The following is a 19,723-nucleotide window of genomic DNA, read 5'->3' as shown; positions in this document are numbered from 1 at the left end:
AGAAAGTCTAGCTATAACAGTATTTGCCTATTTATGATATTTTCTTTAGGTGAAAAAAATCCCCTTCAACAAAATATGCTGTACAAAATATGTCAATCTGAAAAAAAAGTCTTTCCACAAAAAACTAAGAGAAGGAGAGAGGAAGTTTTAATTTGATGAATTTCTGACAGGTGCTTAAAATAATGACTTTCCATACTACAACACTATCGTAATTCAAAATCTGGGAATTAATCAAGACTAAGTTTATATTCATGGACTCAGGTGTGGAAAAAAACCTGTCGTTACAAAACCAAGTATACACAGTTACTTTATACAAACCAACAGAGAATGAAAACAAAGCATTCAAAATCACTTTTCTGCTTCAATTTTATTTTTCTTAACGAAATAATGGTTTTGAAAACAGAAATCAACAAAGCGAGGCTATGAAAAGCTGCATAAAATGGTTCAAGGCATATCACCTCTGTCTGAGGACATTAGGACAGTGTAAATATCAAGCATGGTTTGGTATATAATAAAACTAAACTCTTGTATATAGATAAAATTGAGTTCTACAAAACTATACCAACAATCAAGATCTCTACTGTAAAATTACAAAAGAATACTGTATACAACAAAATTTTCGCGCCTGTTTTATTTTCACCCCTTTCACCATGATCTAGGTTAAGGCGAATGTAAAAGGGGCAAATTCAAAGAATATAGTATAATTTATTAAACAGATCTGTGACTGGGCAAATTTAAAATGGGTCAAAATTGTTTGCAAGTGTGAAAGGGCGAATATAAAGCGGGGCGAAAATAACCCTGTATACAGTATATATACATCAACATTTATTAATCAGGACTGTGATTTAACATAATCAGTCCTTGGTATATATCATCCCAGGGTACAGAATTCATCCTAAACCATAACAGATATTTTTAAATTCAAAAATATAACCCTTCTTGTTCTAAAACCACTATTTCTTTGTTAAAAGTAAAAAGTTTACCCTATTATGCCACCTAAAATCTAAGTAATTTCTAATGAAAAGAAATGTTTATTATGTCTTTTAACAATTTGTCACATCATTAACTTATTTCATTATTCAGTAAATGAAGCCAATTGAGTATAATTTTTGAAATTCTTCCAAGTTCATAAAACTATAAAGTGTAGCAGGAGGGAAGATTCTTAAACTAACTACATGTACTGTACATGTATGATTTGTAGCTTATGTTAAAATTAACGTAAAGAAAATGGAGGGGCAACAAGAAGAGTGATTCAGAATTCATTTTTAGTACCTAAATTTAGATTGTTCCAGAATATGTAAAAACATTACCACTTCCACTACCTAAAATAGGTCACAAAATAGGTCACCAATTCTTTTGCCATTTTTCAAGTAAAAATGTAAAATAAAAAACAAAAACTCAAACAAAGATATTAACAACAAGGTGAGCTTCTTCTTTGCATCCACAAGAAACAATGCACCAAAGTCAACAAATCCAGACAAACTTAACAGGTTCACTAACAAAGACCATTAATTATCCTAGTATTTATACAAGTGTATACATATATATACATTTATACACTAACAATATGGAAAAATTCTTCACAAGCTTGTATAAAAAAAACTGACATATTTGTCCACATTTTAAAATAAATGTGAAACTAGCTTCACTTTCTTTATATTTTTTTTTCTGAAACTCGTGATTTTGAGCAATGCAGTGACAAGATAGATGTACAAAGAACACAGTCCCCTAGGCTATACGTCATTATAAGCGACCCTCCCCCTAATTTCTCCAGCTTAAGAAAAACACAATAAGCTTAGGCAGTAGGAAAGGCTGAGATCACAGTGAGATTTAGAACCGTAAGACAGAACCCCTATCTCAGCACATTTGTTCCACAACTAGTGAATACATGTATATTTTCTTGAATTGAAAGGCAACGGGTCGCCACATAAAGTGTGAAATTTTTCTACATAAAACATCACAAGAAAACAAGCCATAAAACTAAATATAAATATATATATACATATATATCTATAATATTTACAAGGTTATAACACTATACAGAATCTTGAATATTTATAGAAGGCAGACACTTTGTATTCATGTGACGATAGCTGAAAGAGAGTACATGTAGTAAGTTTTAAAATAGTGTATAATAACTAGGTGCTCCATTGCAGTACCCCATTTACATGCTGTCAAGTGTCAAGGCATATAAAAGAAACAAAGAAGCAACTTTTAACAAAAAAGGTTTCTAAAAATAGACAATTCTAGTTTATATTAACAGACAAAATAAAATGGTTCACAAACAGTCACAACTTAAAATCTTTTGTAGCAACATACATGGAATGTGAACTGTACATAAACCAATGGGCATCTGTTACCAAGCAATATTTGTATTACCAAGCCGTTAACTACACATACCAAACCACACATATCAAGCTCTCTCGTTTTCTTTTCCTGATGACCAAAAATTACAAGTACTAGTAACAAATGTACACCAGAAATAGTTGAATTGTTTAAAAATTTTATGGCACAAACGTAATTTCATAAGAACAACACATTTCTGGCCTCCCCACTTTGTGGCAGTGTTACATGTAGAGGTGTGGAGATCATTCCGACTTGAATAATAAATATGTCATTCCATGTACTGACCATAAAAATATCATACTGAATTTGACATATCCAAGGTATACATATTTACATATTCCAATGCATGATCTCTATAATTGATGCTGACAAAGAAAAATTGCATTCAGGGAGTTTTGGCAGAACCTGGTCACAACAGAATGAAGTCCCAGTGGTAGCATTGACATACTGAGAACTGATTAAGCTGAGGTGACAGACCACTGCAGTGAGTTTGTGTATTCACTAGGAACCACCAGACAAGTGAGCAAAATTCCCATCAGTTGATGCAGACTTAATTCTTCTCAGAAGTTCCACAAAACATATTCTCTCACTCACTTTTAACTGGAAAAGAGGAATCATTTACAATTAACATGTCATATCTCTTCTTTTCTTTTGAAAGTAATATTCCAATTTGTATCATGTGTAAATGATATCATAATACTGCAGCATGCCAATATCTGTCTGACTGGGGACCTACCTTAAAACATTCCTTAAGTAGTGCTAACAGCGATGTGTCTTTGATTTTAACTTCCTCTGAGGTGAAAGGGGAGCAGCCTGATCTAACCTACAATGTTAAGCAATTGTCAAAATCTCTGACAAAGAACGTTCTCAAAAAGTATTTTAAACGAGAGGCCCCTGGGCAACAATGCTCACTGGAGTCAATGTAGCCCTGCTGTTTTATCGACAGAAGATTTTTTATTATTACATACAATCATAACCTGACATTATAATGTACTTGTTCACCTATTAGTCGCTAACTTACCTTTTCCCACAATTCCTCTCTGGAGTCATGACGATGACTGTACCAGATCTGATGACCTGATAACAGGTGAACCATAACGCATGCCGCGCCCCAGCAGTCACTGTCATGGGTCAACGATTCACCCTCAAACATCTGAATTAAAAAGCAATTTGTTTTATATTTAGTCTCAAGTTTTACACCTTTGATATCAAGATATGACTCCGAGCTGTGCTTTTTCAATGATGCATTTTTAATACTTTTTGAAGAAAGTGCTGCAATTTGAGAGGCAGCTTTAAAATTCACGCAATTTGAATCTCTGTCCTTTATTTTCAATAAGCCATATGTCAAAGATAAAGGACTGATTTAATTCATTTCTTTTTGTTGTTTTCTCTGAACTATATATTTACTCTTGAGTTTGAAACTATCATATATTACCAGTTATATGAAAATTCATATTGAAGGTTAAGTATAAGCAACTCCTGTTCCAAATAACAGTATGTTAAAGAAGTGTGAGGTTTATCACTTTCAGTTTTCCTCTCAGGTGGTATCACCCTAGGTGTGTCTAAAGCCATTATTGGCATTTGGTGACTACAATGTCACAAGAAAAAGAGACAAAAAGGAATCTACAGAGAATTGACTACAAGCATGTGAGTATTACCTCTGGAGGGACCAGACTTGGGGGTAGGGACTGTTTGGTGTACCCCTCATCATAAAGTCCATCATCAGTCACGGACAGGGTCAGGTTGTTAATGATGAGTCGTCTGTGTAAACTGTCCAGTAAAATGTTACCCACTGAAATAAAGACATCAGAATTTTGTTGTACCTATCATGACTGTTTAAAAGAGGTCAAATTAAAATGCCCACAATTTCACATATTGTGGGAAAACAATTTAACAAAAGTGGGCCTTTAACTTGAAAATTTCTTAAAAGAATAAAGCATCCTAATCAGAGTTTTCTCCCTTGACATTCATAGGGGGAGCCATAATAATTTGAGAAATATCATTCAAGGTATTTTTTTTATCAAGTGTCTTAATTTGTCTCTGATTATCTGTGAAGCATAATGATTAATTTATTAATATAAGACTTACATGACCAGTAGAGGTAGATAATTCCATTCCTATGGAGGAAATCCACAGCGTCTAACACTTCTCTCATCATCTGTAGAACCATGTGTGGGGCGAATAACATACGTCGCTGTAGTTCGGTCTCCAGTGTATCACCTGTAAAACACCGAATTATTACATAATACTGTAAACTAACTTTTATTCGTGTGTGAGAAATTTTCATGAAGTTCGTGAGAGCCTTAACATCACGAATATATCTCGCTGTGAACTGGTCCTTAAAGTCTCTGTGTCCATTAATAACAGATCCAAAATCGGCTGGATCACAAAAATTAATCATTGCGTATTAGTTTACCCCTGGTAAATAGTGAAATAAAGTCATCGCAAATAAAAGTTGGTTTACAGTATTCTGTAAACCAACTTTTACTGTCGCATCAGAAAATAGCAATGATCACACTGAGTTAAGATTCTACTGTTACGTTAGAAAATAGCATAATATGTAAATAAACCCTTTTCTTTTTAATGACCGAAAACCTAATCCACAGAAACCTGGTGCCCCTCATACCAAAGAACGACAACTAAGAATGAAATTTAACTATGCTTTTTAATATCTAATTTAATTTAAAGATGGCTTTATCTCATAATGAAGAATTTACAATTAATTTTTATGCTAGTATTTTGAAACAGAATCATTAAACTGAAGTTTTTGATCTTAGTCATTAGTTCTTTTGTAAAATGGGTTCTTTAGTTTTAACAATGTTTCACTTTTTTTCATGCAAAACCAATTGATTTTTTTACCGACTGCAGCAGGCATTATTTTGTGTATGAGCAAGACTGTGAATTCTTAAATTATCAATACTGTTGAAGTACTTTTTTCCGTGTGGTATTAATTTACGCTATGTACACCGTCACAAATTTTCCACGGAAATTTGTCCAAGCATACTTAATATAAATGTAAGGCATATAGTGACAATCTAGAAAATCCGCGTAATTTTCTTTCTGTGGATTAAACCAATTGATTTTTTAGATTCCACAGAATTATTTTGTGTGGAAAAAAGTATGTCTAAAGTAACTTACAGGGTAACCAAACAATTGGGTGAATAAATGGGGATAAAATTAGCCTACCTTGTATGTACTGTAGACAGATGTTGGTGTGACTTTGATAGACAGCAATCCAGTAGTGGTGAATCAAATTGGGGTGTTCTAGATCTCTCAGTCTCTCAAATACCCGTGTTTCATCAGTATCAGATTCATCATTACTGATCTACAAAATATAAAAAACAGGCGACTCTAAATTATGTTTAAAGATACATACCACCAATGAATTTTCTAATCTCCCAAACAGACTTTTGTACTTTTCACCAAATTATGTGGCTTTGCCGTACATAAAGATGACAATGTTTAACAAAGCAAATACCACTTCTCAAGTGAGAAAGGCATATATTCCAGCAAAGATATTTGAAATTTGCAAGCAGAGTGTTTGTGTTGTTTATCCTTATTCAGTGATTTTCATCCTTCAGTGATCCAATAATTCAGACCTACTTGTTTTACACCATAATTAATAACAGTGATCAGTACTTCAGTGATGATGTGACACCTACTTGTTTTATTACGTAGAGGGGGTCAGTTGTGGACATCTCGGAATCAAACGAGGCCAGAGGAGGGGTCACCTCGGACACCAGGGCCACATTTCCGTAGTGACCAGGCAGTTCAATCCGAGATATGACCTCAAACGACGTCGAATCCGTGTGGTGATGTGAAGACTGAAGCTAAAAGAGAAACGACAGGAAGATTTTATAATTGCGCCTCAACAATAAGTCTGTTGAATCATGTTATAGCTCTACTCCCATTTCATAGGATGATAACTGACAAATACCACTTGCTATAATAAAGAAAGATGTTACCTTAAGATATCACTACTGTAGATTGGAAAATAATCATGATGGTTTTAATTTCACTATATTTAGCGATTTATCATTTTCCTGCGAAATTAAACCCATCATGAATGCTTTTATTAGTTTTTAAAAATGTTTTAATGCTTACACAAAATTTGAATTAATTTCTTGCAGTGTGAAATTAAAATCATCGCAATGGGTACTTTTTGAGATATCGTGAAATTTTAACCTTGTGGAATTTAAACGACTTACAGTATAATCCTATATTGTTTTACCTTAATGAACTGTTCTAGATCCTCTTCAGGAAAGATGTCCTCATCACAGACCGGCGTGTCAAACTGACGCTTAATCCAGAAAAACGCAGCATAACTTGTGACACCCTCCTCCTCAGAAAATCTATAAAGTAGGCCAAATACACTTTTGCATAGATGATAATGGTTTTCCAAGTGAAATCTTAATTATGATAAAAGTTTATATCATTTCATTTTCAGCATTCTTTGCAGTAAATTATAATTTATTTGCAAACACATTCAGCATACCCTGTACCGTTATACCCTTTGATTTTGTTACACTCGAAAGCACACTAGAAACTTGTGGCCAAGGTATAGTATTTCTTTCCTGGTCTTATATTTTGTACGTATATTCCTTGTTTTTATGATTGTAAATTATGTATTGACTTGTATTTTTCCTGGCTCAGAAAAAGTTTTTAAAATTTGATAATTTCATTGCAAACGAGTAAAACAGTACTGTAAGACATGCATCTATACTCGTCAGACCACTACAACAAAACACATGTACCTTGAACACTTAAGAGGCCTGCAGCTTATATAGGGGTTGTAAGAGATAGCAGTAATGAACAAGAAATACAATGGACAATGCTTTTCACTAGTAGTGATCTGTTTTAAATCCTAAAAAAAGAAGTTTGATTAGGGCATTGTGTACCTCAATTGTTATCTAAGGAGTTGCTTGCATGGCACAATGGTTAGAGCATTGGCTCTAGAGTCGGGGAGTAAGAAAGTTGAACTAAATGTCGTGAAATGGGACGTGAAGACTGGTCCTTCAGATGAGACCATATAAACAGAGGTCCCGTTTTGCAGTAAGAGATCCCTCATTATTTAATGGGCCAGAGTGCTGAGTATAGAGTATAAATTTGCAGCCCTCCACCGATAATTGGTAGCATCTTCATATTTGGTTAAAAATTCCCAAGAGGGACGTTAAACAACAAACCAACCCACCTTCTGAGGAGGTAACACCAGGGTATAGTGCACCTAACGGGCGGCTCCTCGCAGTTTTTGGCATGTTCGTAGAGTCGGAGACACAGATTTTGGACGTCCGGGGAGGCCGAAATCTCCAGGAACCCGTCCAAGGTGTGCTGTAGACCAATCAGGGCTGCCTTCATCTGGAAACATTACAAATAAAATCAGATGTAAAAGGTTCTCTGTCAGGGACTGTTATTTTGACTTACAATCTGTTAATTAATTTTCTTGTCTTACCATTTGACACTTGCGTAGTGAGCAGTCTCTATCTTTGCATCGTGACGCGATCTCTACACAAGGCACAGAGACATCAGAGGCAAGGGAGCCCTCTACAAAAAATTAAACAACATGATACATTACTAATATCTTAGAAATATGAAACAACATTAAACCAAAATATTGTACAACTCTTAATAGTACAGTTATTGACCTCTAATTTTAGTCTACTCGGTCTGATCCCTAATTTTGATGTTGGTGTTTCCAAAAGCCTTCATTAAAATCCATCATGCTGTTCCCAATAGCCTTAAAAATCACCCTCTGATCTGTAGTCCTGAGGCCTGTTCAACAGAGTGAATGCTGGCAAGCCCTCGGGAACATTTCTGTTGGAGTAGAAATGAATTTGGCAAGTTCTTGCGAACATTTGCTCTGTTGACCAGGCCTCTGATGTTTGGTGTTCCCACCACTTACCTCTGATCCCAATTCCTGACGTTGGTGTTCCAATGATCCGTAAAATGTTCTGTAGATTTTCTACTTCAAAATTAAATATCTGTGGATTCTTAAGAAAAGCACTGGTGATATTGGAAATTCCATAGCTGGAGTGTCCGGTGGAGGGGGGTTGTCTGGGGAGAGGGACATCGGGGGTGGCCGGGAGTCGGTCCGGGATTTGTAGATTTACTGGTACCCCTGCTGACGAGGGCAAGGACGGCTGACGAGCATTACCATACTGAGCCAGAATTTTTATCGCCTCCTCCTTGGACAATCTGAGACTGGGTGAAACAATGTTAGCAATGTCTGGAGTTTTTGGATCTAAAATTTGTTCAAAATCAGGCAGCTGGACAGAACTATCATGATGGCTCAGATCATCAGCACCACCTCCTTCTGTTGGAGAACTGTTTGATCCACCCTCTTGGCTGCTGGCATTTGGATCCACTCCCCCATGTGACAAATTGCTGGATCCTTCCTCCTGGTTTGGTATAGGAGAATCCTCAACATTTGATGGTTGCATTATGCTGAGAAGTGGTAAGAGGTCATTTGGTGGTGTGTCCTCTATAGAGGGTTGGTTAAGTATAGAAGTCACAACCTCTGGAATAAGGTTTGATATCTGTGTGGTCTGGTCTTCTTCATCTCTTGAAGTAAAGCTGAAACACACACTCAAAATCAAAAGTGATCCTTATATTTACATCTTCTTTTCATTTCTGACTTTGTCAAACATTCTTTCATTTTACAATCCATGCAGTCTAAAATATGCAGGGTATTTAAATTGAAATCAGGGAAAAAAACTGGTTGGCTGTTTACAAAAATGAAAGTAGAAAAGGTGTTTCCTGTAGTTACAATACTAAGTACTGAAAAACAATCTGGTTTTCCCCAAGATTTCAAGTACTAAGGTATAGAATCTAACAGTCTTTTGTCAAAGATCTACAGAATGATAATCAATGATTTGTATTAAAGGGCAGACCGCAAAGACAGAGATATTGTCCTTATATATACCTCCGGGTTTAAATCAAAATCTGAGCTTTGTTTAAGGAATGTGAATTAAAGGATATAATTTCAGTGTGTTACATAATGAAACTGATATGTGTTTACAATTTCCTTCATGTATAGTGTGACTATTTCTGAACTCCGTAAATAATCTACGCTCTGCTGGGTCATTTTGTGGTAACAAGGATGTTAAATATAAAACATGTAAACAAGGATGTTGATTAAACCAGGTAAATGAGATCAAAGGGACTTTTAACTTAATATATTGTTATAAATAAAAGTACTAGTATGAACAACAGTCAGTCCGGCAATTCAAAAGTATATAAAGAGGCATTAAAAGAGATCCATGCAGGGCAGGAATAGCTGCAGAACTGTAGCTCTCCAAATAAATATAGACAGACCGCAGAGCTACAGTGTTAAGGATCCGTCATAAAACTGTATATATTTTATTGCACACAACAAGTTGCAATAAGCTGAGTTAGTTCTGGATTAATTCTTCCAAATTCTTACCTCAATTGCAAAAAAAGATAGATTAAAAAAAAATCTTTACTCCTCTATCTATCAAGTACTCTCATGGTTGACATCTGCACTTAGTGCGTTGGACAGAATTATCTTGCAAACCAAAAAGGCAGTATAAATAGACAAAGTTTTCGATGATCTTAATTTCTGGGCCAGCTATTAACAACAATTTTAAGGAATGTTTTGCTTGTGGAAACAATGAAAAAAATATGCACACAGTTAGTAATATTTTGAGATGACAGTTTAAAAACGTGGAGAAATAAATCGAGAAAAGCATACTTTTTTATGCGCAATAAATATACAGTTTTTTTTAGGGATGTCAACGAGTACCCGGTTAACCGGGTACTCGATCGAACGTCCGAGTATCGAATACTAATATCGGTACTCGGTTACTCGGATGTATATTTTTGAATATTCTCAAGCTTAATTATTAATGCATTAAACAATCTGTTTTAAAATGTAAAATACTCATTGCACTTGTACATACAGTAATTAGGGTTTCCTACTCCTCTAAATGACCGTTATCGCCTGTGGCAGTGTTTATACAGTAATTATCGTGACCAAGCACCTGTTACCTGGCTTTTCTCACCTTCGGCTGTCTTCTACCCTTATTTTTTGATTTTCTTTAATTATTTGTTTTCACTGAACATCTTTTAATGTCTGTTATGATTAAATAAATTAGATAATTTTGTCATTTCTCTGAGAAGCCGTGAATTCTCGGGAATAGAGACAGATGATATTACATGCGCAACTGTTAATATGGTTGTGTTTCATTACATGCCAATACATGTACAAATAGTTGACGGCAAAGGCTTAAAAAAATGATGTCAATCATAGCACCAAACTACAAAATACCGTCCCGTGATACTACAAAATCTAGGATCGAAAAGTATACGAAAATGGTAAATCGGCTCTGTTAGAACTTGATCAAGTTCAAGTCAAACTGTACGACTGTCTGATATATACCTTGACGTCAAATGCAACAAAGAGTTACATTACAATTACGTAGTGGATTATTTTTTTTTTAACAAAAACACCATGAACCACTTACGATTTTATTTCTTGTGTTTATCTGATAAATAAATTGAAAGTAAATAAAGGTTGTATAAAATTTCATCGGGCACGAAGTTCTAATCATTGTTACAACAGAAATGCATTAATTTTACGTTTAAACCTCCTATCAGAGCAAGTGGTTTTATTTATACGTCAAGTGCATGTTTACAATGTTTTACATTCATCAATTTACTTGTTCATATTTATTTACACTTTTACCGAGTACCCGGGTACTCGATCGGAAAAACGTCCGAGTAACCGAGTATCAAAAATTGACCGATTTGACATCCCTAGTTTTTTTCAATGGGTGGCACTGTCGCTCTCCAGTCTGTCAATATATATTTTTCGGAGAGCTACAGTTCTGAAGCTATTGCGGAAATAACACAGCAGTACTTAATGTGTGCATGTTGAATTATTAGATGAAGAACTGCAAACTTAGGTCTTTTAAAATCATCATTGTGATAAATTAACAAATAAATAAAGAATTGAAAAATAATCAAACACAAGTCCAGAAACTATAGGTATGAATCACAATGATTTAAGGTAAAACTGCTATATGTTTTTCATATTGATATTTACAGTATAATCATGGTAATTATTGTCTGGAATTCCTAAGTTGTTTTTTACTTTAATTACACTTAAAAACTAAACTTGAAAATTTGCAGAAAATCTTATTTAGATCAACAAAGAATTTTGTACATTTTTACATTGGCTATTTAAAAAGAGGTTTGCTAAAAGACACTAGAGGATTGTATTTAAATGCAGATTCTTTCTGTGCTTAAAAATCTATTTATTATATAATGCCAGAATGGAAAAAAAAAACTCCAAAAACAAATGATCACAAGTTGCAACAAGTGCATGCAAAACTTTTTGCCTTCTCTGGTCTACTGGGTATGTCTTTTTTTCAAACACCAGTGGTAACCCTTTGAGACATCACACATTATTTAGCATCAATGAACATAGAAAAAATTCCAAGAAATGTACTTAGTTACCATGATTATAGATTATAATTCCTGTATATACCAGCTATGATATCTTATAACAGCTGAAGTAAACACGATAGTGAAAAAAGAATTAGTATAGAAATATGCTCCAAAATTTTTTACAAATACTGTAAATAACTTTTTATTTGCGAAAAGTTTTCGCATAATTGCACAAGACAGTGTGCTCGCAGAATTTGATTCTTGCATAAATAAGTATTTCTTAAGATTATATAGAGCAAAGTCCACATTTTATGAAACTTTTGTCTCACTAATAAAGAACTAATGACTTTCCCATGAAAATAAGGGGTCACGAAAATTAGATGATCTAAAGTATACCGTATAATCCCTATTAACCACCCCTGCCCTTATAAATGCCCCCTTAGGTCTTTTTCAATTGTCAGGAAATAAGGGCCCCCTGTACAGTGATTAAAATCAAGAAGAATCGTATCAAAAAATCAAACAAAGTGAAAATGAAACGTGTCTATATTATCTTATTTTGCAGTGGAAAATGAATAATTTATAGGGATGTCAACGAGTACCCGGTTAAGCGTACTTGATAGAACGTCCGAGTATCGAATACTAAAATCGGTACTTTGTTACTCGAATGTATATTTTTGAATATTTCTAAGCTTACTTTTAATGCATTAAAACATTGATTTTAAAACGTAAAATGTTCATTTCACTTATACATACAGTAATTAGGGTTTCCTATGCCTCTAAATGATCGTTATCGCCTCTGGCAGCATTTATATGTACAGTAATTATCGTGACCAAGCACCTGTTACCTGGCTTTTCTCACCTTCGGTGTTTTCTACCCTTATTTTTGCTTTGATTTATTGATTTGTTTTAAAATTTTACTGAAAATTGTTTATTGTTTATAGTTTATCTTGCTTAATAGATCGCACAGACTAGATAAAATGCCACCTGAAGATTCAAAATATGTAAAATGTCAGCTGTGCGAAGTCAACTTATCCTGTACGATGGAGCGACAAACATGTTATATCACATTCGTCTTAAACATAAGGAGGAATTCGACAGGCCAGAAATTTCAGAAAAACAACCGACTTTGTCAATTTTCTCTGTTAATTCTCGGGCAACGAGACAGATGATTGTTGATATGGTTGAGTTGATTACATACCAATACAAAGGGTACTACTAAACAGAGTACGCTAGAGTACGATAGAGTAGTAAGAGTACTTTAGAGTACGCTAGAAAAATTGTGCAATTCAATATAATTAGACTGTTTACTTATGAATATACAACTTGATTAAACAGTATTTTAAAATAATATTGCAATATTTGTCTCAAATTTTTGTTTTTTTAGCGATAGTTTGACAAGAAAGCAACATTAATGATTCAATGCATTAAAGGTTATTAACACCCCGATCTTAACTACTATTTTGTTGCACACTTATGAATTTCAACTTAATTTTATGTATTAAAAATTAAATTAATTATATTACGTAAACTTCAATATTTTTCACATTAACCATGTGTTAACAATGAAACATTTCAAGTTAAATAAGATCGGGAACGGGATCAAACGATAAACCGTAACATGAAATCAACAAGAGGCCCATGGGCCTTATAGGTCATCTGAGCATCATGCAACATCTTTACAACGATTGACTTTGGTTCATGTTTTAAACTAGATGTCATGGCATTCACAATTTTGAAAGAGGCACCATTGCTAATCATAACTATACACTTAGCATGTTTAGTTTGGTTACTTAATACCCATAGGCAGGGTAGGGGAACAAAAAAATGCATTTCAACTAATCAGTATCATTCAGCAATAATCAGTAAAGTGCCCCTACCACACATGAACCCCTTGGCCCACACATATCACTATTTTGGAAAAGGCACCCTTGCTTATCAAAAATATTTGATTAATACAAAGGAGAAGATTTCAATCAATTAATTCATTTCCAGTATATAAGTAGAGCCCCCCCCCCCCCTATGGTACCCCTGACCTAGGGGCATTGAAATTCACAATTCAGGAAGAATGGCCCTTGCTCATCATAGCTATATAGGTAGTTCATCTGCTTAATACCCAGGAGCAGACAAGAAGTTTTTAAACAATTTCTGCATTTTCTATATAACCAATAGAGCCCCGCCCTAACAACAGAACCCCTGACCCTGGGGTCATAAAAATCACAAAGGTATTCTTCCACATCATAACTTTGTACTTAGTTTATTTAATACCCAGGAACAGAGAAGAAGATTTTTAAAGAAATAATCTATTTTCACTATATAAACAATAGAGCCCCGCCCTAACACCAGAACCCCTGACCCTGGGGTCATAAAATTCACAAGGGTATTCTTCCACATCATAATTATGTGCTTAGTTTATTTAATACCCAGGAACAGAGAAGAAGATTTTTAAAGAAATAATCTATTTTCACTATATAATCAATAGAGCCCCGCCCTAACACCAGAACCCCTGACCCTGGGGCCATAAAAATTCACAATTTTGGAAGAAGCATTCTTGCTCATCATAGGTATATACTTACTAGTTAGTTAATTTAATACTCAGTAGCAGAGAAGAAGATTTTCAAAGAATTAATGTATTTTCACTATATAATCAATAGAGCCCCACCCTAACACCAAAACCCCTGACCCTGGGGCCATAAAATTCACAATTTTGGAAAAGGCATTCTTGCTCATCATAACTATATACTTAGTTCATTCGTTGAATATCCAGGAGCAGAGAAGAAGATTTTCAAACAATTTCTGCATTTTCTCTGTATAATCAAACACCAGAACCCCTGACTCTGGGGTTATAAAATTCACAATTTTGGAAAAGGCATTCTTGCTCATCATAACTATATACTTAGTTCATTAGTTGAATACCCCTTTTCAAACAATTTCTGCATTTTCTCTGGGGTTATAAAAATTCACAATTTTGGAAAAGGCATTTTTCTTCTGCATTTTCATATAATCATAACTATTTTGCATGCATTTTCACTATATAATCAATATAGCCCCACCCTAGCACTAGAACCCCTGACCCTGGGGCCATGATTTTCAAAATTTTGGTAGAGGACTCAATTGTCATTACATTCATTCTAACAGTTTGACTGCTTGATGTCCAGGAGTAAAGAAGAAGATTTTTAAAGATTGCACTAATTTTAGTGGTTTTGGCCCCACCCCTCAGGCCCCAGGGGGGCAGGGACCATGAAAATCAGAATTTTTGTTCCCCTTCATCCATAGATGCTTTATGGCAAAATTGGTTGAAATTGGTTGAGTGGTTGCAGAGAAGAAGCTGAAAATGTTCAAATGTTAACACACGACGAACGACGACGGACGAAAACAGATAGCAATAGGTCACCTGAGTTTACTCAGGTGACTTAAAAATTAAAATAACTTCTAATATAAGGAAAACATACAAATTTCCTTTTAGATATATTTTTATTGCGTTAAACTAATGTAGAAAAAAAAGTAGTTTTATTTCATTAAATTATAAAATTTTATAAGCGTACTCTAAAGTACTCTATCGTACTAGCGTACTCTGTTTAGTAGGACTGCCAATACAAATGGTTGAAGGCAAAGGCTTAAAAAAAACTGATGTCCATCGTTGCACCAAACTACAATATACCATCCGTAAAACTATGAAATCTAGGATTGAAAAAGTGTACGACCAAGGAAGGTCCTAAATCCGCTCTGTTAATAGGAGAACTTGATAAATTTGATATAGTAACTGTAGATCTGACGACTGATACTTGGACATCAAACGCAACAAAAAGATACAATTACGAAGCTGAATATTTTTCAAACAAAACACTGAACCCTTTATGATTTTATTTCTTGTGTTGTGGGGGGGGGGGGGGGGGGAGCATGTGGTTTTATTTCTACAAAAGTTTTACAATGTTTAACATTTATCAATGTACTTGTTATATTTTTGTACACTTTTAACGAGTACCCGGGTACTCGATCGGAAAAATGTCCGAGTAACCGAGTATTAAAAAATGACTAATTTGACATCTCTAATAATTTAGCATACCGTAATTTGGGTGGATTGTCTTCACTTTAAGCATGTTCAGTAAAGTTAGACATTTAATTTTAAGTTAATTTAGTGGTTCCTTGTATTTATTTTTTTTCAAAAGATTTTTGAGGTTAAAATTTGACATTAAATATCACAAAGAGAATACCAAAATAACCGCCCCCTTTTTGCAATTTTCTAAGCGCCCGGGGCAGTTAATAGGGATTATACGGTTTATCAGAAAATATGCATTTATGTGCGACTTCACACTTAAAAAACATGTTAACTGAATTCTACATTTCAAAGAGCTATTTCAAGCTCATATTATTATCATTGTGGACATTTGAGTCAAAGTCATATAAATGCTTGACTTACCAATCATCAACATTGTCTGGAGACTGAAAGTTTCTGACAGGTGACACTATGCCATCTGGCTGGGGTCCTCTTCTGGAAATAATTCTAACCCCGGTCTTATCCCCCTCATACATTAATGGTAACACAGATCCCCTAGATTCAATCCTCTTGCTCATTTCTATCAGCTCACCATTCCTGCTTATTCCTGAAGGTTCTAATTTCTTAGCTAGGACTACAGGATCTAAGCCCTTGCCTATTAATACAAAGGGATTATTTAACTCTGTCATTTTCTGAGAAGCCTTAGGTTGGACGTCCATCTTTGACCCTTGACTAGGATCCAGGCTCTTGTCTGTTGATACAGCGGGATTATTTAACTCTGTCAGCTTCTGAGTACCCTGTTGTTGGACGTCTCCCTCGGTGTCTTGACTCGTGTTCGACATGTTACTCATCTGAGACTGCAGCGACGTATTACTCCCACCTGTGCCATATCCACTCGACTTCCGATATTCTTTCCTCCGACTTTCAGTGTCCATGTTTGATTTGCTGTCTTTTCTATCTTTAACTTGGTCTTGAAAACTTACAGATCTCCTGAACTTTGGTGAGGACTTGTCTTTTGTTGCTGGCAGAGGGCCTACAATACTCTGATTCTCTTCCCCCTGGCTTCCGTCCTTAGTTTCCCCATCCCGCCCAGACCCTGCCGGTGAGATTTTTCTTATCACCACGTCTGGAGACTCTTCAGAGTTAAGCCTCGCCTCTTTGTTCCCTTCTGACTGAGTACTAGCACTGCTCAGGACAAGATCGGGGAGATTCGAGTCACTCTTACTCCTCTCCGTTCTCACCTCGGTTGGGATCTGCACGCCGACAAACACGTCATCGTCGTTCTCTCTGTCAGAGTCCTCCTCAAACTCTTTGTCATTTTTGGAGGTCCGGAATTCTTGTTGTCTTTTCTTGCCTTCTCGGCTGATTGTACGCCGCAGCTGTTCTTTAAGCCCTGTGTCAGGTTCCTCGGGACCATTTCCAAACAGCTCCTCGTCAGTGACCGAGGGCCTGGTTCTGATCTCTGTCGCCATTGTCAGCTTACTCTCAAATCATTCTTTTTCTTGCATTTTATTTCCAGGATGATCACAATTTTCCCTACTGTAACAAAAAAAATTACATTTTTTTCCATAAAAAAATACTTCATAAACATTTCATATAAAGATTTCTATTTTAAATGAAATTAAGCAAAGAGGCCCTGAGGCCTTGATTGTGCTTCTGTTTTAAACTTAGCATGAGTAATCATGCCTTTGCTGAGGATGCTTCAATATAAATATAAATGCATTTGCAGTTCTTGATAAGAGATGTTTCTTTTGCTTATTAAAACTCTGACTGCCCATTGTGGGCAATTTATGGCCCTGTCTAACCAAAATGGCTCCTAATTTGAACAGATTTGAACATACTGAGGATGCTTCCATATCATTGTGACTAATCATGACTTTGCTCCTCTAGATAGGAAAATTTTTCGGATCTTCCCTTTATTCCTATGTAAAACTTTGATTGCCTTATCTCCATTTGCCCTGATTTGAAAAGATTTGAACCTGTACACTACCTGATAATGCTTCCATGTGGCAATAAACATGCAATCATTGCTTATGTTCTGGATAAGATGATTTTCAAAGATTTTCCGTAAGTAAAGCAGAAAGTAGGTAAAAATAGCTACTTTGGGTAGGTTTAAAAACCTACGTAGCTATTAATAGCTACGTAGGTAGAAATAGTCTTTACCAGGTCCAGCACAATCGCTTGATTAAGCTATATAGCTTGATTTAGCTATAAAGCTTTATTAAGCTATTCAGAATAGCTTGATATCTTATCAGACTTTTTTCTCAAATGTGCTATTTTTTCAATGTGTGTAAAAAGTTGCATCATGGTGCAGTAGAAATATTAAACTTTGAACTCTTCTGAATACAATGCATGTAAAAATCACTCACTAAATTGCGTCTCCTTGAGAGACTTTGTACTCAAAGTTTTGGGGCTGTTGATGAGTGACCACACAGTTATTTCTTGAATGAAATTATAAAGGAGGTCAGTTATGGTCAACAGGATAATTGATTGGTAACAGTTCAGCACAATGAGAAGCAAACATACTTATCCACGCCTCATTGCACCCAAAGTAATATACAGATACTCAAACAATGGAAATTCATATTTTGCTTTAAAGTATTCAACATCAGTAATGTTAGAATTTCTATGATTAGGTTGTATTTTTGACAGTCCATAGTACATATATGAATAGTCAAATACTTGCGACTTTTTGTTTATTTCTTGCAAAAAATGTTTTTTGTGTTCAAAAACAGCATATAAATAACTTTATCAAGCTATTTTGAATAGCTTAATAAAGCTATATAGCTTTTTAAAGCTATATAGCTTAATGAAGAGATTGTGCTGGACCTGTTTACCATGTTTACTGGACCTGTTTATTCTAAAAAAATGTGATGGGTAAATTTTGGACCTACACTGCCTTGGAAGGACTCATGAAGACCCCTTTTTTTGTTGGTCCTTTGGTCCCATAGGAAATAATTTTGAATTTTGAACACTGACCGAGTGGTCCTTCTCTGAACCATTTCGATTTGCAATTGGTGATCGCTTACAAAAAACAATTTAGTTTTAAATTTGCTAAGAACATGCGCACCACACCAGCCATGATAATCAGTTCGTTGATTGTGGACAGTAACTGGCAGATGCAGCAATTTAGATTGAATCATCGTCAAAGAAAATTTAGTCTAAAGTAGTGTATTCTTAAACTTAAAGTGAAAGTGCACAGTGAACATCGTGAACGTATTTCAAATCTCTTAAATGAGTTGGCTCGGTTCTCGACACAGCAGGAAATAACGTAGTGTGATAATTGTGGACAAAAATGATTGACATCTACTGCTGACAAACCTATCCTATAAAATGAGGATGTAAACATACCATATCTTCAATTCCAAGAATTTCTAGCCATTTTTTTTCCCAACATTCGGTGTTACAGAAATGCTTGACGCTCGATACGCATAAATCATTGACCCAAACGTTAAAATGACCAAGAAAAATACAACGGTGCTTTTACAATTCAATCCTGATGCTTTTCGGTCCTCATCATTATTTTCTTTCCTGAATAAAGTTACACTGTACTGAAAAAAAAGGAAAGAAAGAAAAATTAATCTTAATGTCACATTAACCAATTATTTACAATGTTGTTTTCTGCAAATAAACAACTTTGTCTATTTTACATGTGTAACAGGAGAGAAAATGCAGCAGACCAGACCAGGATTCAAACCGGGCCCCCAGAAACTCTGGTCAGGTGCTCTACCAACTGAACTATCTGGCCATCGGCGATAGAACCCGGCTGACCACTACATTCCTCCCTCCTTAAAGGTCTTTGACCCTGAAACTATGGTCAGGTGCTCTACTAACTGAGCTATCTGGCCACCGGCTATTAGAACCCAGCTGACCACCTCAATCCTCCTTCCTTAAAGGTCTTTGACCCTCCAAAGACCCCAACCCAGGCTCATACCTGGCAGGTCTCTCATCTATCAGTTCCAGGGCATGACACTGCAT

The 19,723-nt window shown here is 35.3% G+C and overlaps 1 protein-coding gene across 1 annotated transcript; it reads right to left on the bottom strand.

Annotated features, from left to right (window-relative positions):
* Nucleotides 1–348: 348 nt before the first annotated feature.
* LOC134228985 (uncharacterized) lies at nt 349–19,200 on the bottom strand. Its single transcript, XM_062710690.1, has 13 exons — nt 19,097–19,200; nt 16,169–17,284; nt 8,246–8,916; nt 7,796–7,887; nt 7,538–7,701; nt 6,578–6,698; nt 6,009–6,176; nt 5,533–5,671; nt 4,435–4,566; nt 4,005–4,138; nt 3,368–3,499; nt 3,083–3,169; nt 349–2,946 (listed from the first exon to the last, which is right to left on the bottom strand). The coding sequence occupies exons 2-13, from the start codon at nt 17,215–17,217 to the stop codon at nt 2,848–2,850; spliced, it is 2,988 nt and encodes a 995-aa protein (XP_062566674.1). The 5' UTR covers nt 17,218–17,284; nt 19,097–19,200; the 3' UTR covers nt 349–2,847.
* Between the last annotated feature and the right edge of the window lie 523 nt (nt 19,201–19,723).

This window comes from Saccostrea cucullata, unplaced genomic scaffold (assembly GCF_032062105.1).
Source record: "Saccostrea cucullata isolate Sc308-1 unplaced genomic scaffold, CSIRO_AGI_Scuc_v1 ctg59, whole genome shotgun sequence".
Classification (NCBI taxonomy): Eukaryota; Metazoa; Mollusca; class Bivalvia; order Ostreida; family Ostreidae; genus Saccostrea; species Saccostrea cuccullata.
Note: the sequence above shows the minus strand (reverse complement) of the source record. Positions and strands in the feature narration are given on the sequence as shown.

Coding starts and splice junctions, on each gene's coding strand:
- LOC134228985 (XM_062710690.1), bottom strand. CDS start 17,217: ATGGCGACAGAGATCAGAACCAGGCCCTCGGTCACTGACGAGGAGCTG. Junction 7,702..7,795: donor CACTACGCAAGTGTCAAATG/GTAAGACAAGAA, acceptor TAATGTTTCCAG/ATGAAGGCAGCCCTGATTGG. Junction 5,672..6,008: donor CCCTCTACGTAATAAAACAA/GTAGGTGTCACA, acceptor TATATTTTGTAG/ATCAGTAATGATGAATCTGA.